Source organism: Pyrgilauda ruficollis, unplaced genomic scaffold, assembly GCF_017590135.1.
Source record: "Pyrgilauda ruficollis isolate IOZ18807 unplaced genomic scaffold, ASM1759013v1 scaffold23, whole genome shotgun sequence".
Taxonomy (NCBI): domain Eukaryota; kingdom Metazoa; phylum Chordata; class Aves; order Passeriformes; family Passeridae; genus Pyrgilauda; species Pyrgilauda ruficollis.
The window spans coordinates 6945845-6972049 of record NW_024522539.1 but is presented as its reverse complement, the minus strand read 5'-3'; the positions used below and the strand labels follow the sequence as shown (position 1 = coordinate 6972049).

Genomic DNA, 26205 nt, shown 5'->3' with positions numbered 1-26205 from the left:
GTGTTCCCTCATTAGTGAGTGTTAATTAACCCCCTGGGTGTCAGGACTGAAAGCTGGAAGGTGAAGCAGTTCCTACTAGTCATGGGTTTTAGATGGGTTTTAGGCATGTGGGTTAACCCCCTCCCAAACTGACAGCTGAACAGGGAGGGCAGTATCCTTCTCCAGGATCCTTCTTCAGTGAGGGCTTGGGACACCCCTCCCACCTCCGTGGTCCCTTGGGTGCTGCCTGGGGCTGAGCCATTCCTGTGTAGCTTGGAGCACCCTCTTTGGGTTCCACTTCCTTCCTTTTTGCCTTGCCATGGGAGACCCCTCTCTTCCCAGCCCACCGGCCATCCCTCTTCCCTATAAAAAAAACCAACACTGACGAAGTGCCCACTCTGATTTAGCTTTCTTTATTATTTATCATTCTTTCAAAATAGGATATGTTCAAAAATATAAATAGGTGCAGGGAACGCTGGTGCCCCGCACGGTCCCCTGGAAAGAGCACGTTGTCCCAGGACGAGTGCTGTGCTGCAGAGGGGGCAGTGGGGAAGCAGAGACCCTATACAGCCCCCAGCACCTGGGTCCTGGGTCTCAGCATCCCCTCATCTCCCTCCTCCTACAGCTCCTTCCACCACAGCCCCCCAGCCCTCCCCACCCGTCCTGACATGCTGCAGCAGTAGAAGGATTCTGGAAAAAAAAATAAAAATAAAACCCCAAAAGGTGCTGTTCACCCTGGAGATTAAATAACAGAAATAATTACATTGTTCGTGGATAAAATCAGGAAAAAATAATCATCTTTATTATTTAACTTAACCCCCTGCCCTTTGCAAACCCACCCCCCTCCCTGTCCCCAAAGGCACGAAGATAATTGGAACCGGACGGTTAGTAAAAATGCTGAGATCTAATTCGTTTTGCTTTGGTGCTTGGAAAAACAAATTTTTTTATATATATACACAAAGGTGGGTTTGTCTTTAATATAATTTTTTTTCCTTATATGACAAAAAAGCAACAAGAAGAAGAAGAAATCGACTCTGTTAATATAACTGTTCCGTTAAAAATCTCTCTTTCTCGCTTTCCCCCTCGGTCTCTCGCCCCGCTCTAATGGGCGCGTCTGTGCACGGCGCTGCCGCTGGCTTTCGACCGGCTCCTGGGGCTCCTCTTGTATAGCCTGCGCTGGTAGCTGGAGGCTGTGGAGGAGAAGAAAAGGCACCTTGTTGGCAGGAGCCGGGACAGAGAAGCTGCTTGTCCCACGCTGGCCTGGAAAAACACGGGCAGCCGCAGGCAGCGCTGCCCGGGGGCGGCTGCGTGCGCCCCGGCGCCAGCCCGCCCGCACACGCACAATCGGCCCTTCTCTGCCTGCCCGGCCTGCTTCACCCAGCCGAGAAGGTGCCTGTGGCTCGGTGAGAGCCTGGGCAGGAGCACCATCGCCACGGCTGCTGGACATCCCTTCGCTGTGCCCGGCCAGGAGGGCAGCTCGTCCCCATCTCACCCTATCAATCCCTAAATCCCCGACGCCAGTATTTATTAGTAGTGGGATGTGCTCAGGGCACAGGAGAGGAAACAGCTCAGCCTGGCTGGCAGGGACAAGGTTTCTGCCTGATCTTTGCTGCCAGTCTCCCTGGGAGCTGGCGTGCCCTGGTGTGATAATTGCAGGAGGGTTTTGGTGGAAGCAGCAAAAGCTGGTTGGGAGCAGACCAGGTCTCTTGATCGCTGGCAATCCATGTCAGGAACAGCCTGCAGCTCTCCAGACCCACAGCACAGCCAAAGGAATCAGCATCTTAATCTGCAGCAGGCAGCCACCCTTGGACACCTCCTCCATCCCTCCTCCTTTCATCTCCTCCCTGGGCAGAGGTTTGTCCCTTAAGCCCGTATCGGCTTTCCCTGGCTGTGGGACCACTGCTTAATCTGCCTTATCTGGAATTGCCCAGCAGGACCAGAACCTGGCAAGGAGGCCACTGGACAGATGTGATTTTTTTGAGGCCAACGAAATTCTTGGGAATCTGCAGGCAATCAGGGATGGGACAGGGGTGTAGGCAGGCCTGGGAGTGGGCTGGGACACCAGTGGAAGAAGGCTGGCTGCCATCAGCTGGAGGCCTGACAGAAGGAGAGTCAGGAACCCAGCCCTGTGCCGTGGCTTTTATCTGCTGCAGGACTCCTGTCTGCTCCCAGGGCAGAGGGACACCAGGGAAGGGCTTGGGGGCCCCATAGCTCTCCCAGCCTGTTCTCTCTGTTGATGCAGGTTGTGCCAAAACTCACCCATTCAGAAGCCATTTATTTTTCCTTCTCTGAGTAGCCTGGGCCATTGGTAAGCTCCTTGTTGCCCTTCCCTGTCTCTGGAGCTGCCCTTACTCTGCCTTGGTGGGTCTCCAGGGCAGTCCTGCAAGCCAGGCTCCATGGTCCCCACCTGCCCCAGAAGATGACAGCTCCCATGGCCCCATCCCAGGGGAAACTTCCAAGAAGTCAAGGGAACCATGGTGTCTCCCCTTCTGCCTGGCTCAGAGCTATCCTGCACTGGGATGATGTCCCACATTCCCAGCTCCTTCCAGCTGCAGGGAGCCATCAGCCCTAACCCGGAGGCACCCAGACGTACGGTTTAGGCAGGATATCCGTGGCTGCTCCCACTGCCCGTTGGGCTGGCAGCGGATGGTGGGCACGTGCCGCTGGATGTAGCCTTGCTCGCACTGGTACCGCACCAGGGAGTTTATTTCGTAGCGCTCCTTCTTCCGACCGAAGGTCCTGGCATTCTCCACTGCAGGGGGGTCCCCGCAGGCCACTGTGGGAGATGGGCAGAGACTGGAGAGTGAGTGACAGAGCACCAGCCTGGCAGAGCAGGCAGCTCACACCCCGGGCAGGCTGGGCGTGCAAAGCCTCCTCACTCTTCCGCGAATAAAACCTTAACTCCCTTTGAGATTGCCTCTGTCCACAAGGCTTAGGGGCAGGGGGATATGGAAATTCTGTGATTTGGAATTAAGCAGGGATCTGCCTCAGTGCTCGACTCCTGCCTCCTGGAGAAGCTGTGAGAGCTGAGCATCACAACAGCTGCCTGTGTCTGTGGGAGGACACTGAGCTGGTGTGTGGGAGTGATGCTGCAGCCAGGGTATGACTCTGCCTGGGGATATTGAATCATAATGGCTTGTCCTATTTAGTTTCAAATCCTTGTGAAACTTTCTCCTAGAGCCTTGGCCAGCTTCTTTTTCTAATTCCTTCTATCTCTTTGATCACCCTTTTGCAGTAACAAAACCCACATTCCTGGGCACTGGGCACTCTGCTCCAGACCCACAGCCATCTACTGAGTCCCCCATCCTTGCCAGTATGGCACAGTGTGCTGACCTGTTCCTTTCTTGCAGGTGAAAGGGAGGTGATAGTTGCAGGGAACGTCATTCCATTCGCCTTTCTCATGCCAGATCATCACAACGCAGTCCTCACCCGCCGAAAAGAAGTTATCGGGTTGGTTGGGCCGCCAGTTCTCGTATTGCTGCCGAGAGAGGACAGTCCTTCAGCTCAGGTTGGGCCCTGGTCTCTCCTACTCCCTCCCTCATCCTCACCCCACCTCTCCCACAACTCTCTCCAGCAGAGCCTGTGGGTTGCCAGCACTGCCCCTACACCAGTTATTTCTGTTGTGATTCTGCCCAGGACCCGACCAGCTTTTCTAGAGGCTTGGAAAAACCATGAGCCCTACAAAGTTTAGGGTTGCGTCTACTCAATGCCCAACCCATGTAACCAATGGGGCCCTTCCCACCACCCCGAAAAGCTGGTGCCTGCTCGTGCTGTGGGCTCCAGGCTCACCAGGGAGTGCCCGTCAGACCAGCGGAAGTCGTTCTCCACAGCTCTGTCACTGAGGCCGATCCACTGGTAGTCCTGTGCATGACCTGGAAAAGCAGGAGAGGGAGAAAAGAGTCATGGTTGTCCTACACATTGCTGGAAGCATTTCTTTACCATCTCAGCTGACCCTGGAGCCTCTGGTTCATTCAGCTACCCCCCAGTCAATATTCCCTGATGCCCTTTTCCCTCACATCATGTTTGTCCAGCTCCCTCCCCACTCAGCTGCCATGAGTATGGGTGCACCCATACAAGGATGAGGCTTTGTTAGGATTCCTATGAGCACCAGTGGGGCAAATGGTAGTTTTTACACTTTGGATGATCTGTCTGTATCAGAGTCCAGTGGTTGGACCTTTGTCCAGTCTTAGGCTGCCCTCAGCACTCACTGTTCACAAATTCTTGTTCCTCTGGGGTGATGATACTGCTCAGGTGGGCTTGATGTTGTCGGCACCTGGTCTCTGCATCCATCCAAGTCTCCCTCTCTTCAAAGTGCCTGTAGCAGTGGCCCTGGAACTTGGTCCAGCCTTCCTCACAGTTTTCCAAGTCTGAAACACACAGAGGAGGGATGAAAATGGATTGGTGCATGTGTCTGAAAGCTTTCAACTCACCTCTTAGCAGCTCATGCTCCCATGGCATGGGACAACACATGGTCACTTTCACTAAAAAACACATCCTGATGCTGTTGCCTGTAGGAATTCCCTGGGAATGTTGTCAGAAGGCATCCAAGACACGCAGAGAGGGCAGCCTGTGTGGAAGGCCCTGTGTCTGCAGTGACACAACCAGTGCTACTAGAAAACTTGATGATACAGACTTATTCCTGAGAGATTCAATCCCTGTTCAATCCCTGAAGTCTGCTTTTGAGCAACTGACCAAGAAAGAACACCTCTCTTCTCACTTGTGCAGGCCTGCAGAGATTTCTTGCTTTGGAAAAAACCCTCCAAACCCCATACCCAGATGTCCAGGATCAGTGCATATGTGTTGAAATGAAAGATGGGACCACCAGAGGTGGCTCCATCACTTGATGTGATTCTGGACCTCTGGAAGAGAAATAAACTGACCAAGATGGATTTAAAAAAAAAAAAAAATGGAGACAGAAACTTACCAGAGTGGAGAGAAAGAACTAAGTCTTAATGAAAAAGCTTGGAAGCTGCTAAAGAAGTACAAACATTTCTCAGCTTTTCAGAACATCTTTTACCATCTGAGAAATACTGAGGAACTGAACACACTTATTAAGAAAAATAAAACCACAGATGGGGGAAGGTAGAGAAAAATAGAGAAACCACCAGAAAAGACCTCCAACAGTTCCCATGCAACGCAGCACCACACATCTCTCTGCTACATGTGACTGAAGAAAACAGAAAATGAAATGTGTTTAACCTCAGCCTTTCAGATGCCTGATCTACCATCCTTTCTCAGGCCCTTGCTGCTCTGAGAGTGGTGGGCTTCCAGAAGCCCTCATGCCTCCCTCCCTTTTCAGTAAGGTTTCCTGTACTCAGTTTCTTTCTTCTTTGTTAAACTTGGTAGGTCAAAACACTTGTCACTTTCAGTAACACTAATTCCTCCTAATCCACCTTTCTGGTGTTCTTCTAGCTGGAGATTGCAGGCACTCCACAGATGTTGAAGTGGTTGGTAGTTATTTGAGACGTTAAAAACATTTCTTGCCTTCATCAACAGATCAAATGGGTTATCTGGAAGTAGGTGAAGCTCAGAGAATTCTTGGGTTTTGAGGTAGATCTCTTGCAGAAAGTTAATGGAGAACTTGCTCTGTCTTTTGAGATGAAGACTTTTTCCCATTATCTTTAATGGCATCCCTTGTTATCACAGACTGGGGATGGGACAGCACGTGATAAAGAATCTCAGCAGGCCATTTTCTAGGAGAAAGGTCATGCTTACTTACATGATTTTTTCTTACAGGTAAATATGACAGCAATTTTCTTGGAAAAGAATGATGAAAATCTTGTTCTCTGTCATGGTCTGTGTGCATTTTTCACCTACAGTGTCCCATCGTTCTTGGAGACCAACAACAAGGATGGTCTGTCTCAAGGGAATATGAAGATTTACATTTCCAAATGGAAATGGCTTCCTCTTGCATCTCCCAGGCATCAGAGCCCATAATAAATTAAGTCTGGCTTGGATGAAACAAAATCATAAGCAGTTACAGAGTGGAGAGTCTCTGGCTGGATTACAAGGATCTTCAACAAAAAATATCATGGGTGGGTAAATTGAGAACTGATGAGATTGCATTGGAAAATTGATGTTAAGACAGCACAATTCCTGCCCAGAAGGTTCAATGATCCTGAGCCTTTTCCTTATGGTCTACTACATATGTTCATGTTGGAAGCAGAAAGAGATGTGAAGAAAGGGAAGGAGAAAATCCAACATCTATTATCATTACTCATGCCAAGGTAAAGAAGATACTGCAACCTTATTTCTCTTTTGTTTGAGCAAGGGAGGAGAGCTTCCCTTCAGCTAAGCTGGTAAAAGGTTGGGCTTTCATCAGCTTTAAGGAAAAAGCTCTTTTTCTTTCCTTGTAGAAACAAAAAGACATATTAGTGCACCAGTTTTGATGGAAATATAGGTTGCTTCCCATTTTCTCAAAGATACATTCCCTACTGATTTTGCCACAGGAAGCTACGTTGTGGAGATGACAAAAACGTCATGCTCTGTCAAATCAATGGAGATTCCTGGAGTGAATGATGCTTCTCATAGCTGCATCTTCCCCAAGAGAAACACAATCATTTTTCATGGCTCAGTTGAAGCATCCTTCCACGAAGTTCCAGTCTAGCAGAGAAAGTTTGCCTGGGATGAAGATGTACTCAGAAAGTTCCCTACTGTTATGGAAGAACAGAATGACCCTTGACCCAAAGAGACAGCAACTTCTGTGATCAACGTTGTTACGATTTGTGTGGAGCTTCACCAGACACACTTGAAAAAGAGAAAGCTGAAGAAGACACCAGAAGCTCCTGCTTAGGAATCTTAGAGGATATGGTGCTGTGAGGAACAAACTTATCAAATTAGACACTCAAAAGCCTCAAAGCTTTTCCCTTGTGTGTTTTAAGCTGCTGTTAGAGGTTAGCTCACTGAGATGAGGGCAGCGCTGACGGGAGCACTGGGGATCAGCTTTTTTGGGGGGCAGTGTGGGAACAAGGAGGTGCAGCAGTTAGTAGGATTAGCTGAAGCCAGGGAGGCCGTACCGATCTCACACAGGTCCCCTCCGTAGCTGGGAAGGCAAAAGCATTTGAAAGAGTCGATGCCATCAACGCAGGTGGCTCCGTTCAGACAGGGGCTTGAGTGGCACACATCGGTGTCTGCAAGAAATCAAGGGCTTCCATTAGGGCTCTGGGAGGCAACTCCTCCAACAGGAGAACTTGTTTCCTTGCTTGTGTAGGAGGGAATATCTGTTGTTTTGGGGGGACTTGAGAAGGCTGTGTTTCATAACATACTGCCACTGCTGCTGCTGGAAGAATGAAGGCAAGAGACCCAACCCACCCTACAAGGAAGGCATTGGTTTTCTGATGGTTGAACACCACTCTGAAGATACCAGAACAAAGCTCAGCAGGATGTATCCAACACACAGCACTGGCTGTGGTAATTCTTCCTTGTCTGCTGCCTCTGCCTGATGCATCAAACATGTAAACTTGTGTCTGTGTCTCCACCAGCTAAAGGTCTATGAAGAGGAATGTGGAATTCTTCCATAAGTCAGAAACATCCTCAAATAGATCTCTGTCTCCTAAGCAGTGTTCCTGGTTGTCCGTCCTCACTAATAGTTTCTTCCTAACCATAATTTAGATGAAGTTCTGCATCAAGAAATCTCTTTTCAGTGAAGATGAAGAAAGTGCAGAGAAGAAAAAAAGTGGGTTCAAAGGTGGTTCAGAGGCCCTCAGCTTTTCCTCTTTGAGGATCTTAGACCTGGCTATGGGTGCTTATTCCTTGGTGAGGGATACTGGAGTGCAGTGACATTTTCTCCAGACCTGTCCCCACTGTGTGCTCTTCTGCTTGTGATGAGGATGGAAGAAGCTGCTACATCTTTTCCAGCTGTGGACTCCATCTTGGTGGAGAGAGCTTTGGAATCGAAGAAGGATCATTCAGAATGGAAAGATTTCAGATACACTCAATTCAGAAAAAAGAAGGAAATGGGAACACATCCACACAGGCTGGATTAAATGATGGTTGGTTAGATCATCACGTGAGACAGTGTTTCTTTCACACTCAGAGAAATGTAAGGCTTTAAAAGTGATGACTCCATGCTCTTCTTGTGGATGACAGGGTGAGCGAGGAAAGATTCAAAAATTATAAACATACTGGCTGTGGAAATAGCAGAGTGAACCCCCCAAGATCTGTGTTCATCTTCTGACTGGGGTGTATTTGGTTGGATGTTGTTTTCTTGAGCTAAGGCCCGGCTGCTCAGTGTCCCCAGGCACAAGAGAACAGATGGGCGTTATTCTCCCTGTGGCTGTCTAGTGACTCAGTGGCCAAGGCCTGATACGTCATCTAAAAGCTGACATGTTCTGTAACGTGCCTAAGTGATGGAAAAAATCCTTTCTGACCTTGGATGGTAAATCTGTGTGTGCTTTGGAGCAAGGAGATTGTCATCTTTACTCTAGGCTGTATCACTGTGAGCAGTGAAATCATTCCTCAGATGGCTGATGAGCCTCTTACTCCAGTTTTGCTGTTCTTCTCTGAGAGAATGAATTTTTCACTCTGGATTGCCCTTCTAAATCTCACGAAAGCTTTTTGGATTTCTTTCTTCACTGCAAAATGAAGATAATCTCTGTTTCCATGATAGTAGTGAATACTTTGAGACTTTCGAGAACAAAATGGAAGTCACAAGCCTAAAGGAAGAATAGAGGAGCTGAACTTGGCTGAGTATTGCTTATTAGTCACACTTGGAGTTCCTAGAAGATAGAGAGCATAAAGAAAAACGAGGTATCCTGAGGGGTGATTGCAACTCAAGAGGCCCTTTGGGCTTCTTCAACAGCAGTGGCAGCAGAAGTTCATGTTGATTCCAGTGGGCTCCAGCTGAACACGTAAGGAAAGGCTTTTCTTCATTCGTCAGGCTCCATGAAGTGGAAAGAACACTGCAGAGGAGGGAGGGAAGCACTCACAAGAGCTAAATCTGAATGTTTAGCAGTGGATAATGAGCCTTCAGCTGTCTGTGGCCATGTGGAATAAAACTTGGCATGTCCAAGATCTCTTCTGAGATGCAGGAGACCTGCTGCCTTCCCTGGTCTTGGAGGAGGGGGAGCAGGCACACATCTGCAAAGTCATTGCCACAAATTTCCAGCTGGGAAATAAGTCTGGAACAGAGTTTCCTTTTACAGATATTGCATATAATATGGTTGCACATATTATATATGCAGTAAAAACAAATCTCTGATTATAATATATATGTTACATATCTCTCCATACATATACATATATATTTTTGTATATAACATATAGAGAAAGGGTGTGTACTTGTAGGTAATGTTGGAGAAACAAACATCAAATGCAAGTGAGACATAGGTTTTTTTCCCCCAAAATTGTGCTTCAAATGTCTGGAGAGAACGTGTTTTAAACACGTGATTATCATAAACACCAAACTCCCCTTTAGCCTGTTGGGCTGCTGAGGCAGTGACCCTCTCTCCGTCTAGATGTAGAATCACCTCACCCAGCTGATATTGAAAGATTGAAATATATCTGTCAGGTTGGAGAAACTGTTGCTGATTCTGATCCTCCCAGAAAAGCTGGATCTCAGTGGTATTCAAGAAAGGCCTAAATGGTAAATTTGGCAGTGACATTGCCTCTGGAAATCCTGGCAAATTGGTTTGTGGGTGTTTCTAAGATAAGTCGTGTAAGCCACAAGCACGATTTACAGGAGGTGAGAACTCCATTAAAGAAAAAAATCCATCTATCACACAACACTTAGTGTTTGGGGGTTTTATTTCATAGCCTTTTATAGGCTATAAATGTGTCTACTTCCACATTGTTTAGAGCTAGGTGAGGTTAGCAAATCACTGCACACCTCTTGAGCCAGCTGCAGAGCCTGCAACACGCCGGGACAGCCCGGAGCCCCCACTCCGCAGCGCTGGCTGCCAGGTATCAAGGATTTAGACACCAGCTATTTATTTGCTCGGCTGAGCAGTCATCCAAAAAGCCGGCTCTGCTTCGCGATGCAGCTCAAGTGCTTATCAGCTGACAAGGAGACAAGAGCGCTGCTATTATTACCCCGAGCTCACGAAGGACAGCGAGAGTCGACGGTCGAGGAATGCAGAAGGGAGGCAGCCCTCGCTTTCAAGAGCTGCAGCTGTAAAACAAAGACGGGGAGAAAATGCCTGGCCGTGCCAAGAATAGGAAACCCAGCTAGAGCGTGTTATTAACTCACTTCTTGAGGATGATGCAGAGTTAGCAATTCTTCTAAAGAGGATCCATACTGCACTTAATATTGCCCAGAAGCTGCAAAAATTCCCCAATTCTACTGTCACAATAGTTTCTATTTTTTGCTACTAACAGGACCCAAGGTCTAACTTTTAGATGCCTTTTCTTTTCTTTTTTAATAAACCAATTAAAACAAAATGGACAATGTAAACCAGGTCTTGCATCTGGAAGATGTAAATTGTTGGCTGGAGAAAGCAAGGGGAGTTACACAGCTGCAATGCAAAGTTTGAGTTTGTTCCACCATTTTCTTCCTAAGACTTCTTCTCCATTGCCAGATATACACTATATTTAGTCAGAATAATTTTCTTTTTGTGCAACTAAAACCAAGAGAAGTATTCTTGTCATCGCTGCCCATGGTAGGAGGAGGTTTGAGCTAGATCATCTTTAAGGTTCTTTCCAACCCTCACCATTTTATGATTCTATGATTCTCCCAATGCCTTTGAAAAAAAGTTTTTGTACTAGATCATGGAAATTGGAAAGAGAAACCTGCAAGAGATGAAAGAAAAATAGTTTGGCCTTGGTTTTGCTCAGAAGGCAATGTAAAAGTGAACATGCAGTGTCAGTGGTGAGAAGGAAATGCTTTTGAAATTCTTCATCTCAAGCTGAGACAATAATACCAGAAACAATGCTACCATTTCCTAAAACAGTGCAGTCTGTGCATTTCTCTCCATGGCTGCCTATATGGAAGATGAGCAAGAATATCCATTAAACAAGGTCATCTTTGTGCTTAAAACATCTATTAAGGAGAAGCAGCTGGTGAACAGAGAGGATGCTGCCACCCAAACCCTGAACAAACTCTAGTTTCCCTGAAGCTGTGAGTAACAGGTTCAGTAATATATTCTATGATGTTTCTATATCCTCCTGGTTTTGTTCTACAGAGCAGAAAAGGTCAGAGAGAAGGGCAAGGCATTTCAGGATGCCCAACAGTGGCTGTTGTGCCCCTTACCCTTTCTTTATGGGCCTCCTTGTAGGTGCAATTATCCAAACAGGGAATCAGAGACCAACTAGATAATTATCTCCTAGAGACTGGGTGAAAAAAAAATCCAGGTACAAATTAAATTTGCTTTTCAGAGTCTGCTGGGAAGTTTGAACTACTGATCTGATAGCTCAAACATCAAAGAAAAACATTGGAGCAATTGTAGGGTGACTCCTAGAAGAAAAGAATAGGAAGAGTTGGAGAAACCAGTTCTCTCACATTTTAAGCTAAATGCTAGTATTGAACATCACATAGCCAGCCACTGACTTGCAATGAGCAATTAAGTAATTAAAATAATTAACTACAATAATTGAACCAAAGCCTCCATGCAGCAGAAGGGGCAGGCATTGCTGTAGCCTTAATAAAACTATTTTACTAGAGACCAGGAGTTTCCAGGAGGACTTGTTGATCTGCTGGAACCTTCAATTTGTCCAACACTCTCGTGGAAGAAGAGCTCAGGAAATATCCCTGTTTCCAAACCATTATGTGTAAAAGTAAATGAACATGGAAATAACATTAGTCCAAGACTGTAGGCTAGGTTTTGTTTAAGCAAATTAACTTCTGATGCAAAGCAGACAGTGTGTCCAGGAGACATCAAATCACCTGCTCAGCCACAAAGGGTCTGTGCCTCTCAGCCAGGACTGGGACCTCCATCTCCTTCTGGAGAGCATCATTTGCATTCCATGTTGGGTGAAACATTCTGAATCAGGGGAATATTTTCTTGACTTTTTTTTTCTGGGTGTTTTTCTCTGGACCAACAAAACTCAATGGCTTGGACTTCCAGGTTGTGAAGAATGAGGAAAACCCATTAAGACCCTTCCTCATTTATATTTTAACCTTCTGCTGTGTGGGGCCATAGGCAACAGACTTCATGGACTTGTTTCACCAGAGACAAGCAAAACTTCACATAAAAAGATGCCATTTCAGCACATTTCTCTTTCCCCCCACAACTGGAGTGAAGTTTTAAAGTAATTTTTAAGTCATTGACTGGTCTCAGAGCTCCAAACCGCAGCCTTTCACTGAAGTGCCAGCATGTTTTTTCAGCTAATAATTATTTGTCTTCAAATGCTACCAGAAGCAAAAAGACCCGCTGAGTTGGCAAAACCCTGGGTGAGGAAGCCAAGCCTATGGACAATTCTTTCAGCTTGTGGGACTCCTGTCCTCTTGGAGGAATCAAATGCTGACTAAAGACATGTACATGCACAGCCTTCAATTTGGTTAAACACTAAAACATACTGGCACTCCAAGTGTTAATCCTCGGTCTTCTGGCTCTGGCTTTTAGAGATACTTTCAGGCTCCAGCAGAGCAGAATAATATCATTCTTCTTAAATCATCCCACTAAATAGACTGCTGGATTTAACTGGAACCCTCCAACAACAGGGCCAGAGGGCAAAATCCACATTTCTTCCTGTTCCTCACTCTAAGCTCCTGTAGAGCTGAACCAGCTTCACCTGTGCTTTAATGTCAGGGAAAATCCACTGCACTGCATGGGCACATTGCACCCGACAAACCCTGAGCACAGCACGAGGCGTGCCCATGGGAGCTGATAGTTTTTGCAAGAGCTAAATTTCAAGACTGGGAAGCTTCAAGTGAAAAGGCAGCCACAACATGGGAAATGGAATTTTGGGATCTAGCCTACAGTTCTTCCTTGTAGACTTCCCATGTTCACAATCCCCAGAGCTCTGTAAAAGTAACAACCCAAAAAAGGAAACCTAGGAATTCTTTTCTTTCTTTTTTGTATTTTTTTTCCTTCTTTTGTCATCTCTTCACTGTAATTATCTAGAAAAGGTTTGCCTTATTTTAGGGGTGTCCTGAGTTCATGGTTAACAAACTTTTTTGTCACCTGGATGAGCTTCCTTCATACCCTGACCAGGACTGCATTTAACTCTGTAGGGACATTGTAGTAAAGTTTACTAATAAAAAGAGAAGTTTTACCCTAGAATATCTTCCCTGGTGGGAGTATGAGCCATACACATGTGTTCAAGCCCATTTCTAATTTATAAAGTGTACAATTAAACTTCATGCAGTGGTTGCTTACCTCTTGCTGTCTCTTGCTAAGAAACCCCAGCTGCTACATTATCCTCTCTGTGACTTGCAAATACACATATTCCAATTTCAGAACATTTTTCAAGATTCTTCACACATGAGCTGCTGAACACATGGTTTTCTTTCAAAATACTTCACAAAAAATGTTGGCTAACAAATGGTCTGAGGAATCTGGCAATCACCTTGTGGTTAATTTTTAAAAAGAAAAAGCAGTGGAATCAAATCCATATTTTGGGGCCAATATTTTTTTTTTTTTAATTTTTACTAAGCCTCACTCTCTTCCTTCCTTCCCCTCAATGCTGTCTTTGCTGGCTTATTTTTGTCTCTGGGTTTGGACGTGGCAGTGGGCATGGCCCAAAAGCAGAGCCTGCTTTGGCAGGAAGGGTTTTGGGGTCCATAACTCCTGTGCCACCCTGTGCTGTGCCAGGCTGGCCCAGTGCTGTGGGAATGACCCTGCAGAGGGGTGAGTGCCCTCACCCAGTCCTGCAGCATGCCCAGGGCAGCTGCTCAGCACAGCAGAGGGGACCGCAGGTGTGCTGTGAGCAGGACTGAACAAAGGTTTGTGATTACCTGTGCTTGCAGTGGGAGAGAGCAGAGGGAAATGCAGTGACTCATTGGGAACACTTAGGGGATGGAAATGACGTTAGAAACCAGGCTGAGCTTCACTGAGCCCTGCACTTCCAGACCCTTACTGAGCCCAGAGCTAGCTCCGCTGAACCCTGTAAATTGACCCAAAATCAGCAGTTTAGGAGGTAACGTGGGAAGGAGTAGAATTGATACACTTTTTGCCAGAAGGAAGTGAGGAAATCTATTTGCACATCCATTTTGTACCATACTTAAGCAATGTGTGGCCCTACAAGAACATGTGGCCCTTTGAGAACTGAGGACATGCAAGACATGCAAATGAGGCTTGTCCCCAGGTGCCAGCTCCTGATGGCAGCAAAAGGAAACCAAGCTGTGTCCAGGGATGCTGCAGGACATCCTGTGTTACCAGGACTGGGCATCTCCCTTGGCCAAGAGGCACAGTGCTTTGCATTTTGTTTTTTTTTTCTCACTGCAGTTCACTGATGCTTTCACAGCATGAGAACTCTTCTCAGGAAATGCCAGGAGAGTGTTTTCACCATAAATGGTTCATCAGGCTTAAATATTCTGTCTGTTTGTACTTGACAACAAGGGGGCCCAACCAAAGACAGAGCACTAAAACACTAAAAAGGCAGGGTGGAGAGAAGGGCATTTATCAACAGAGCTGACAAAAGCTAGTGATGCTCTGAGCATTATCTCACACGTCTATCCCGTTGTAGCTGCAGAGAGCAGCATAAGACACAGACCAGAGGGTGACCACATGCTGAGCAATATTTGGGGCTAGGCAACAAGTCAGTCCACCATGGAAAGAGAAACACAACAGGACTGAGACTAGCAGCCCATCTTCTCCAACTTCTCAGCTGCATGCAGGGTGGAAAACTCTGGAAGTGTAGAGGTGGCACTGAGGGTCATGGGTTAGTGGTGGACTTGTCAGTGCTGGGTTAATGGTTGGACTCTGTGATCATAAATGTTTTTTTCAACTTAATTCTATGATTCTGTGATCATGACCTGTGGAAAACCCCATGTGTATGGCTTTCCATCAGAACAATGTTCTGCTCAAGTCTGCTTCCGTGTTAATGTTCTCTGCTGTATAAAAACCAAAAAAAGTGACAGCTATGCCCCCCTCCTTCCCTCCCACAAAGCTTTCCCTTCCATATGAGACACATTACCTTCTGTAGTGGGTCCTAATGCGTCAATTGCTTCTTGTGAGACTTGGGGCAGGGCAGCAGTGGTGGTGGCCAGCAGATGGGGATTGTCTGGAGCAACAGCTGTCTCTGTCTCTTGTTCTGACACCACAGGAGGGGAAGGCTCCATTTCAAGCTGAGCCTCTTCAGGGTTCCTGAGTCCCTCTGTTGGTTCAACATCTGGAGTCCTGGTACTAATTACAATGTCTGGGACAGAGGTTTCCCCTGAAATGCCTGTGATAGAGTGTGTCACAGCTCCAGATGTTGGGTCAGGAATCTCCTTCTGCTCAGGAGTACCAAAGGGCTCCCCGCTGGCCAAAGATGTGGCAGCTGTTTTGATGTTAGCCGCAGGCAATGCAGATGCTTCCCCACTGGTTTCATGGACTGTGGATGCTTCTAGGCTGATCTCAGGAAATGTCTCTCCGCGGGCTTCTTGACTTGTGGGTGTTCCTACTCTAATTTCAGGAAATGCAGAAGTTTCCCCACTGACTTCTTGAACTGTGGATGTTTCTATGAAAATTTCAGGATAGGCAGATGTTTCACTCCTGGCTTCTTGACTTGTGGGTGTTTCTATACTGAACTCAGGGAATGCAGATGTCTCCCCACTGATATCATGGACTGTAGAGGTTTCTATGCTAATCTCAGGAAATGTAGATGTTTCACCTCGAGCTTCTTCACCTGTGGATGTTTCTATTCTAATTTCAGGAAATGCAGGTATTTCACCACTGGTTTCATGGATTGTCGAAGTTTCTATGCTAATTTCAGGAAAAGAGGACACGTCCCCACTGATTTCGTGGACCGTCGAAGTTTCTATGCTGATTTCAGGAAACGCAGAAGTTTCCCCACTGGTTTCATGGACCGTTGAAGTTTCTATGCTAATTTCTGGGTAGGCAGATGTTTCACCCCTGGCTTCTTGATTTGTGTATGTTTCTATTCTAATTTCAGGAAATGCAGAACTTTCTCCACTAATTTCATGCACTGTTGAAGTTTCTATGCTGATTTCAGGAAAGGCAGATGTTTCTCCACTGGTTTCGTGGACTGTCGAAGTTTCTATGCTAATTTCAGGATAGCCAGATATTTCACCCCTGGCCTCTTGGCTTGTGAATGTTTCTATTCTAATTTCAGGAAACGCAGACGTTTCCCCACTGATGTCTTGACTTGTGGATGTTTCTATTCTAATTTCAGGAAATCCAGATGTTTCCCCACTGATTTCTTGTATTGTGGATGTTTCTGTGCTGCTTTCAGGAAATGCAGAGGTTTCCCCACTTGCTTCTTGACCAGTGGATGCTTCTATGATAATTTCAGGATACCCAGATGTTTCACCCCTGGCTTCCTGACTTGTGGATGTTTCTGGGAAAATTTCAGGAAATGCAGAGGTTTCCCCACTGATTTCTTGAATTGTTGAAGTTTCTGTGTTAAATTCGGGAAATGCAGATGCCTCCCCACTGATTTCATGAATTGTAGATGTTTCTATACCAGTTTCAGGAAATGCAGATGTTTCACCACTGATTTCATAAGCTGTTGATGTTTCTAGAGCACTTTCTGGCAGTGCAGATGTTTCCCCACTTAGTTCACCAGATCCAGAGGCTTCACCACTTGGCCCCAAACTGTAGGGAAACGTGGCAGTTTCCCCACCCAGTTCCTGTGATACTGTTGGTCTTGTCACCACTTCTACGAAATCAGAAGTGACTAAAGTGATTCCAGGAAGCCCTGAGGCCTCCCCACTGATATCAGCCACTGTTGAAGACTGTCCACTTAGATCTGTGGCTCCAGAAAAGTCTCCGCTGATGTACGCGATTCCAGATGGCTCTTCACTCAAGTCTCCTGAAGGAAAACCACTGGTCTCCACAGCTCCAGACCCTTCTCCAGATAGTCCTCTATCTCCAGAAGTAAATCCACTGATTTCTATCATCCCAGATGGTCCTTCTCCCACTTCTTGTGCCACTGATGTCTGTGTTACAACTTCTACCAAAGTGGTATCCACAAGAGACACAGTGGGAAAGCCAGAGGTGAGTCCACTTTCCTCTCCAGAGAGCAGACCACTGGTGACATCAACCCCAGAGATGTCTCCGCTGCTGTCCGTCACTCCACTCGGGTATCCGCTCACCTCCAGCACTCCAGAAACACTCCCACCAAAGTCTACATGCCCAGAAGGCTCACCACTGATGTCTAAACTCCCAGATACCATGCCTGATCCATCTTCATCACCTGAAGGCAATCCACTGGTTTCCAAAGTCTCTTTTGCTTCTGCTCTTGTAACTGGTGAAGTTGTTGTCACTTCCTCCAAAGTGGCATCTACGAAGGTAACGCCAGAGGCCTCAGTGCTTCCCTCAATACCAGAGGAAAGGCCACTTAGGTCCACCAGACCACTGATCTCATGTGTTCCAGATGTTTCTCCACTGCCATCCAGTCCTGAGGGCAAGCCACTAAGCTCAGACCCTCCCGAGGACAGCCCGCTGAGCTCGGGTACCCCAGAGGGCTCCCCGCTGGGCTCACCTTCTGAGGGCAAGCCTTGGGTTCCACCACTGCTGTCCCACCCAGAGGATGGGAACCCTGACAGATCTCCTTCACCACTGACTCCGATGGACCCTTTTCCCTCCTCTTGCCGTTCTGTCGCTGCTGTTACAACTTCCACCAGTGTGGTATCCACGAGAGAGATGGTAGGAAAACCAGAGGTGACTCCACTTTCCTCTCCAGATGACACGCCACTGACTAGCTCGGTGCCAGAGATTTCTCCGCTCGCTCCAAAAGGCAGCCCGCTGCTTTCCACTTCAGATGGCATCCCACTAATCTCTGGTATCCTTGAAATAGACACTGATGTCTCCTCCTCCGCAGAAGGCAGGTAACCAACAACGCCAGAAGACACACCAATCAGGTCTCCTGAGGGCAGCCCACTTTCTCCAGGTGGGAAGCCACTGACATGCAGGTCTACTGATGGTAATCCACTCTCTCCAATGCCTGAGTGGTCTCCACTAAGTTCAAAACCTCCAGAAATTGGTTCTCCGCTTGTATCTGGAACTCCAGGAATCCACCCAGATGCTGAAGATTCACCACTGACTTGATGCTCCCCAGATTCAGTCACCTCCCCTGACACTTCGCTGATGGAAACATTGGTACTGGCTTCCTCTGGTACTATGGTAGCTGGAGGAAAAGCAGACGGACTCACTGGAAAAGAAAGAACAACAAAGAGAAGGAGTTGGGAAACTTATTTATACTTTGTGTGGGTCCCAACCCTACAGCACCAGCCCAGCATGACACATGCTACAGGGAAGCTCTGAACCCACCTGAGAGCAGTGACACATCAGTTGGAAAGACCTCTGTACCCCAGGCTGTCTGATTCTCAGGTTGAGTGGCAGCCTCTGTCTCCGCGGTCACCTCCTCCCCCGAGGGCACCCCCTCCACTCCAGGGATCACTTGTGTTGCCAGCACATCTTCAAAGAACGGGGTGACCCCCTCCTCCTCCACAGGAGGCAGAGCTGGAACAAAAGGGCATTGGAAGGAGTTTCCAAAAATTCACAATCCAAGATGCCGGTGAAGTGCCTCGCTCAAACCGGCACCCCAACAAGCCCAGCCTCCCTTTTGAGATCCCTTTCCCCCAGGAGCCAGGTTTTTGCGCCCTGCAGGGGCGGGAAGGTACCTCTGAAGCAGAAGGCGTGGTGCCGGGACAGCGGGTCGGGGAAGCCGGTCTGGTTGTGGTGCTGGTACACGGTCCTGACGCCCGGAGCATCCCCCCCGCAGGCGGGACGGGGGCTCACGATGGGGTAGCGCAGGCTGCCGTCGGCCAACCAGCCCGCGTAGCAGCGGTCCAGGCCCTGCTTCCAGGCGGCGTGCAGCTGGCCAACAGAGGCCAGCGTGGCGTTCTGGCTCTCGCAGTGCCGCTGGGCTTCTGGGAAGGTGAACTGCTCCGGCTGCGTTGCGAAGAACACATCGCCTGAGGGATGGGAGGGAAAACACGGGTGAATCTCTGCATCCCAGCCATCTGCAGAAGAAGTGGGGGTGTGCGGCACAGTTTTGCTCCACAGCAGTGCCCAGGGGCAGGGGAGGATGTACCCTTGAGCCTGTCGATGTAGCAGTACACGTCGTAGGTCTCCGAGGCCGGGCGCATGCCGTATGACCGCACGCCTGGAGTGCTCTCTTTGTCTCCTATGCAGTTATTTCGGGGATTCACAATGGGATACCTACCAATGAAAGGGAGAGAAGAGGTAATCCAAGGTCAGCTTTATGTAGCCAGGATTGAAGAACATCAGTGCTCTTGGGAGCGGGACATGAACTCTTCACTGTTTGAGGTGCTCAGAGCCCGCAGTGTGATTTGGAGACAAGTCCACTTACAGCTCCAGGCAATAAATACAAATCTCCTGCTACTCTTCCTACACACCAGGAGGACGCTGGTGCAAGATGTATACACAGGTTAGGAAATGAGGAAAAGAATTGGGCAAAACACATCTATTGGCCACTGCATATCACAGCCTGGAGAAAATTTTGGGTCAGCAAAGTTTTTGATGTTGATGAGGAGAGCAGCAGGACAAACCAGAGTAAAGCCTGAATGGCTGAATGGCCATTTTGAAGGGTGCCTTCCCCAAGTCAGTGTAACTTTACCTGACTGTCTGGTCCCGCAGCCAGCCAGCATCACACTGGTCGAAGCCAGCCTCGTAGGCAGCCTGGAGCTGCTGGGGGGTGGCGATCACAGCGCTGTTCTCCAGGCAGGCCTTCTGGGCTTGGACAAAGGAGAAGGCGTATCTGCTGGTGGCTGCACGGTAGTGAAACACCACACCTGGGGGAAGAGAAGCTGTGGTGAGACAGTGGGTACAGGACTCCCCCGCACTGAGATGTGTGACCAGAAATGGTCTTCTAAAAACCAGTGCAAGGAGCAAGCCCTCTCAAACTCTTTTTGATGGAAATGCCTCATTCATGGAGACCTACTGCCATTGAGGATGATGTTCTGGGGATCTCTTTAGCCCTCCTCTTTAGCCCTCCTCTTCTTGCCTTGACTTTCCCCTTCCCTGGAGTCAGGTGAATATGGGAGAGCAGAGTGTGACCACTGCAGCCCAAGCATCAGCCAGCTGAGCTGGTCAGCACATGATGGGGTGGTGCACAGCCTTCTCCCCTCCCCTCCTGCCCTGCTGTGATGGAGGGGCTCAGCCTGTCCCTGACCCCTATCCAGGCCTGTGCACCTCCAGGGACCTGGATGCCCTCTGAGATGGCAGAAACTCAGGCTGTTTTCAGCTGAGTGGTTACCTCTAGAATGAAGTGGCCTTCAGGCTTTTGGAGTCCTGGTGCCTTACCTGTGGGGGAGATGGGCTGCTCGGGAAGGTGACCGGCACCGGGGGCAGCTGTCACTCGCACAAGCTGATCTTCCACTGTGAACACCGAGGCAGGCTCCAGTCCTGGTGTGGCAGTCACCCCCACGACCTCTTCCACCGAGCTCACCTCTGCTGTTTCGGTGGTGCCAGCAGTGCCAAATGCTGAGATGGTGACGGCAGTGCCTAAATCTATGGTGGTGGCCTCTTCAGGTACAGTCCACACGGCTGTGACATCCTCCCTGGTCACATTTTCCTCCTCTGTGGCAGCTGTCTCTGCTGTGAGAGTGGCGGTGAAGAGATCGGGCAGGGCAGTGAAGCCCTCGTCCAGCCTGGTGGCGGTGGGGGTGATCTCAATGGGCTCCAGGGTGGCGATGCTGCCACGGGCCTCCTCCTCCGTGGCATTGCGTGACAGGGGCAGCTCCACCTCTGTCTGGGTGACAGTCTGGACAGTGAAAGCGCTGCCCAGCTCGCTCCCTATCTCGTCGATGAACTGCCCTGGGACCAGGCTCTCAATGTCGTCCCCTGCAAAAGCAGCAATCAGAGAGGATAATGTCAGCCTGATGAGGTGAACTGCGCTGGGGCTGCCTCCAAGGAGCTGCTGGGTATCTCTGGCATGAGAGGATCAGGGAAATCGTGACAGTTTGATAAAAGCAATGGTTTTCCTGCCTCCACTGTGGCTCTGTACAACGCCTCAGCACGGAGGGCGTGTGATGAGGCTCTGAGCCAGCTCATGCTCCAAATCTGGTCAATCAGCGGGGACATTGCCCTCGCTCCTGCCAGTTATCCTTCCCCGGAACACCTTGCCCATATCCAAGACTGCACTGACCCCTAGTGCCTGCCGCAAGGAAGTTGGGTTGGACGGAGGGAAGTCGGGGAGCTTGGATAGATCTGCCTGAGCCGTGGGAGAAAGACAGCTGGATCCTCACACTCGGTGCGTGAGACCTCAGCAGGATCACGACCTCCTTCTGCTCTGCCCAGGCGATGATTTGAGAACTCATCCCCTATGAGCATCCTAACCCACTGCCAGGACAGCCAAGGCCACTTGCTGTACCAAACACATTGAAAGAGCTCCCACCTTTCCCTTTCCAAATCAATTTCCTGCTCAAGTCACATCCCTTCGGTCTAGGCCAACGTGCTTAACCCGGCACTGAGCAGCTGACAAGGACACTGGTTTGTAGAGCAGCATGAAACAGAACTGTGAGGGCAGGTAAGGGAGGGATGGGTCACATCTTGGATGTGCAGCAAGGCAAGTCTTGGCTGGGGAGGGAAAAAAGTATGAGACAATGCCTGGGTTTTCCTCTAATAATGCTTTCCCTGTTCTATTTCCAATTCGATTTTACTGCTGGTTCATTTTAGGCAGTACCTTTCAAATCTGAAGGGATTCACAGATTTCTATAAAGATGCTCAGACAAGGACTGAGCATATGCAGCAGTTTCAGAGGCAAACCCTGAGATAAACAGAAGGCTGTAGCTTGGTGGACCAGTCTTTAGCTTGGCCACATAACTGGGTACCTCCATGGGTCTGGGAGATGCATCTGGGCACAACAGATCTGATCATAGGGGTTTCAGCACATATTTAAAAATATTGTTATTTTTTAAGCGTGGCAATCCTATTTGAACCTTGGCCTCTGGTTGCCCCTGAACAGACAATGTACCACTGTGTTTTCCCCTCTTCTTGCTGCAGGGAGAAGAGTGCAGTTAGAATAAAGGGGGAGCAGCTGCGATGCTCTTCACTTCGTGGGTGCAATTTTAATCCACAGTTCCCAGAGACTGCATCAGTCTCAGATTTATCCCAGCATGGAAACTCAGTCACGCATCTGTACCACACCACATCTCATCACTACACACATCTTCAGGGTCAGACCTGTTCTCTTTCTCCTTCACTTCTTTCTCCAGCATTCAAAGTCTTCTATACGAAGCACCTGAGCTCTGCTTTGTGTCTCCAGGAGAGCTTTAGAAGCAGGAGGGTGTGGGAGGACTGGAGAGACGTGACCTGTGTTACCCCCACCTCCACAGAGCCCCCCATGTATGGGTCAAGCAGCCTTTCTAGATCTGCTTTCTACCTCAACACGAGCAGAGGACTTAGTCCTTTGCCAAACCTGCTTTCTCCCCTCTATTTTTTAAAAAAACCTCAACATCAAAGAAGCAAGAGGTTGCCTCTGGCCAGGGAGCTCCTCTATATCATAAAAGCAGGGTGCCCTGACAAAGGGGAGAGAATGACTGCACCTGACTCCATGGATATCAGAAGGCTAATTAATTACTTTATTACACTATGTTATTCTATATTATATTACATTGCATCTAAACTGAATCTGCACAAGCACCCAACTGCACTCAACTGCCCAGAATCTCATGACTGTCTCCTGACTGACAGTCTGGACACACGCTTGGCCCTGATAAGCCAAGGAAACAAAACCCCATCACTCTGGGTAAACAAACTCCACATTGCATTCTACTTTGGCACGACACAGGAGCAGCGAATGAGACAAGAATCATTTTGATCACTCTTTTCTCCGCTTCTCTCAGGTTCAGAGATGCGAATCCCACAGCTCTGTGCTGGTTGCAGAGGCGTTGCCACTCACCGCTGTAGCAGATGGCGTCGTAGCGGGAGTCGGGGTGCGGGTACCCCGTCTGGTTGACGTACAGGTACACCGTCCTCACGCCCACCAGGTTGCCCCCGCAGTTGGGCCGTGCTCGGGAGATGGGGTAGCGCACGCTGCGGTCGGCCAGCCAGCCCGCGCTGCACATGTCCATGCCGTCCTTCCAGGCCAGGTACAGCTCCCCCGTGGTGGCCAGGCGCGCTCCCAAGCTGCGGCATTTGTCAAAAGCTTCCTGGAAGGTGAACTTCTCCGGGGCAGTGGCATAGAAGACTTTGCCTGTAATCACATCGTCCATTAGCACAGGAATTCCCTGCAGATTCTAATCCCCTTTCCCTTTCTGTCTCCCTCCCACTCATAAGAGTTTGGATAAGATGAAGACTCCTGTGTATTAGAGCTGAAATGCAAGCCCATGTGGGTGACTTTGTAAAGACCAGAAGAAAGTGAGTCTTACGGACCAAATGCAGATTTAAGCAAAACACACCACACCAGCTGAAGCCACAGAGCAAGGGGGAGATAAAGGACAATTGCAGTTCTGTTGTGCTGAATATTTCAATGGATCCCTGTCACAAGCATGAATGATTGATGCATCTGAATGTCACACACTCAAATGGCTGACCACGCAGGATGGCGTGGACTCTGGTGGAGGTCAGACGGACTCCACCCTCTGTGCTGCATTAGTCATTTGACATTAAAATTGTCCAAGGTCTAATAAAAAGACTGTAGAGAACATCTGGGCTGGCCAGGGAATGTGCTTTTCCAGCTTTAACCTGTCTTTTCGTTATTTGCTGTTGTCCAGTCTAGGCATGATCAGGGCTTTGGCTGCTTCTGCGTCTAGTAACAATAAAAGCCCCAAATCACCTTGCATTTGCTCTGCATAGCAGTAAACATCATAGGTTTCATCTGGCTCACGGACACCGTAGGTCCTCACTCCTGGAAATTCATCCTTGTCGCCATAGCAGCGCTCCCGGGGCCAGTGGATGGGGTACCTGAGGGAGAGATTGTGGATAAGGAGGGGAGGCAGGACCCTGGCAGCCACTGAAGGCTGGGAGGGAGCTGCAGGGCACTGCCCAGTGTGGTGATTTATGGCTTTTCCCAGGTTATGGGAAAGGGAAAGGATGATCTGCTGTCCTGCCCTCACTCTGATGGTCCTTGGAACTCTGACCAAAGACATCAGGACAAGGTGCCTGCCCAGCGAGGGATGCACAGCTCAGTCTGGTTGAGCCAAATCTGTGCATCTTGGCACAGCACTGGTTTTGTTCAGGGAAGATGGAGGATCAGGTGAAGCCATTTGTCCACTCAGTTGTCACTACCAGCCCAGGAGGACAGTGGTCACTGCTTTCCTACTAGAGATTCACCTCTAGCAGAGAATGACTTGCAATCCACCACCCCCCTCTGCACACCAGCAGCTACAACAGCTGAGATTTAGCAACCATTTTCAGTTGGTGGCTTCATCACAGGAGTCCTTCCCTAACAATGCCGCTGAGGCTTTCCTTCCCCTGCGTGGCTTCTCACCTGACAGTCTGATCAGCCAGCCAGCCAGCATCACACTGCTCATACCCATCCTCGTATGCAGCCTGCAGCTGCTCGGGGGTAGCAATGACAGCACTGTTCTGGATACAGGCCTGCTTTGCCTTCTCAAAGTTCAGGGTGTACCTTGTGGAGATTGCTCTGTAGTGGAATACGATGCCTGGAAAAGACAATGGACATCACTCACAATCACCAGCCCCTTGCCTTGCAGAGAAGGCACAAGAAAAAAGCAAAATTAAACCTCATCCTGTAGAGTTCTGCAGTGGAAGCTGTCTCCCTGTCTTATACAGAAAGCAAAAACAACAAAAAAGAGAAGGATTGTACAAAACTTTTGTTATTTTATCTACCTATTACTAGGACAGGCTTTGCAATATGGCAATGGAAGTTTTTCCAGAACAGCCCAATTCTCCAGATGAGGGCATCCCACCTCCTAAAATGTTTGGAAAAAATTAAAGGTCTGACAAGGGCCCCGTTCCAGCTTTACCCGCTTGAGTAATAGCCCAGTGTATCCAGTACCACCTCCTGCCAAGGATGTCATCTTGCTGCCTCTGTAATTCACTTTCTGCCAGAAGAGACATTTTCTTGCCATATTCTGCCATGAGTCATCTTACTGGTTTGTTTAGTCTGGTCCTAGCCTGCTGAAATAAATGCTTGGCTTCTCCACCCATCACCTTATCTGTGACCTGGGAGAAAGGGCTTACTCCTACGAGGACAACACTGCATTCTCTGCCTGTGTGCCTCTTCCTCCCTTCTGCCCAGACCAAGCAGCAAGACACTGAGAGAAAAGCGCGAGGGCAGCACCCCACCTTTCACTAGGACCTCTATTGAGTCCTGTCTGTCCTCAATGCCGTACATCACTTCGCAGCGATAAATCCCGGTGTGGTTGGACCTCAGCGCCTTGATCTCCAGCGTGGCGTCGGTGGGGATGGCGGGGTAGTTGGGCAAGGAGATCACCTCCCTGTACTCGCTGTTGAGCCGGATCTTGCCCCCCGTGGCCACCAGCAGGACAACCTCGGTCCCGTTGGAGAGCTTGCTCCACTTGATCCGGGGGGTCAGCATGACGCTGGTGTCCTGCTCCTCTGGGATGTTGAAGTAACACGGGATGTTCAGGGAGCTTCCCAGGATAACACGCAGGGGAGACTGCTCAGGTATCTTGACTTCCAGGCCATCACTACTGTCTGCCAGTTCCCAAAGAGAGCAATGTTTCATCAGTGACACATGTAAAACAAAATATCCCATGTTTCCATCTGATCCAGTGCCTGTATCTGCTGTGCAAACCTGCACCCACAGATTCAGACATGATCTTTTTGCCTAGTCTAGAAAGGGAGGTTGTGGCAATGGCCACTGCACCATGTCTGCTTTTGAGATTTGGACCGGTGCTGATTTGGGAATGAAGGGAACAAAGGGCTCTGCTGCAGCCTAGCTGCTGCCCACACTATGAGTTCATACCTGGTAATGCAGAAAGGGAAATGCTGAAATTCTCTTAATTTCCCACAAATCTGCAGTTATCTCCCTGGCTTCCCAAGCACCAGAGCAGTGAGAGGCTGTGCCACAGCAGCCATCCGAACAGAGGAGCCTTGTGTGTGTACAGCACAGGTCTTGGGCACATTTTTCATTTATTTCTGGGGGCTGCCTGTCCTTTGGGATGGGACCAGAGTGCAGCACATGGCTCAGTCCTGCTTTGCCATGCCCTGGACACGTACCTGAGAGCTCCACAGAGTCGGCTGCGGTGATGACTTGCAAACACACAAACACTAATAGTAAAGTGGTCAT

The 26205-nt window shown here is 48.8% G+C and overlaps 1 protein-coding gene across 1 annotated transcript; it reads right to left on the bottom strand.

Annotated features, from left to right (window-relative positions):
- Positions 1–1080: 1080 nt before the first annotated feature.
- On the bottom strand, positions 1081–26205 carry ACAN (aggrecan). The gene is made up of 18 exons (XM_041468912.1): positions 26136–26205; positions 25239–25610; positions 24418–24592; positions 23764–23891; positions 22888–23181; positions 20289–20828; positions 19603–19777; positions 19057–19184; positions 18644–18937; positions 18291–18482; positions 16345–18171; positions 14992–16293; positions 6996–7109; positions 4188–4346; positions 3769–3851; positions 3313–3457; positions 2573–2755; positions 1081–1169 (listed from the first exon to the last, which is right to left on the bottom strand). The coding sequence occupies exons 1-18, from the start codon at positions 26203–26205 to the stop codon at positions 1081–1083; spliced, it is 6270 nt and encodes a 2089-aa protein (XP_041324846.1).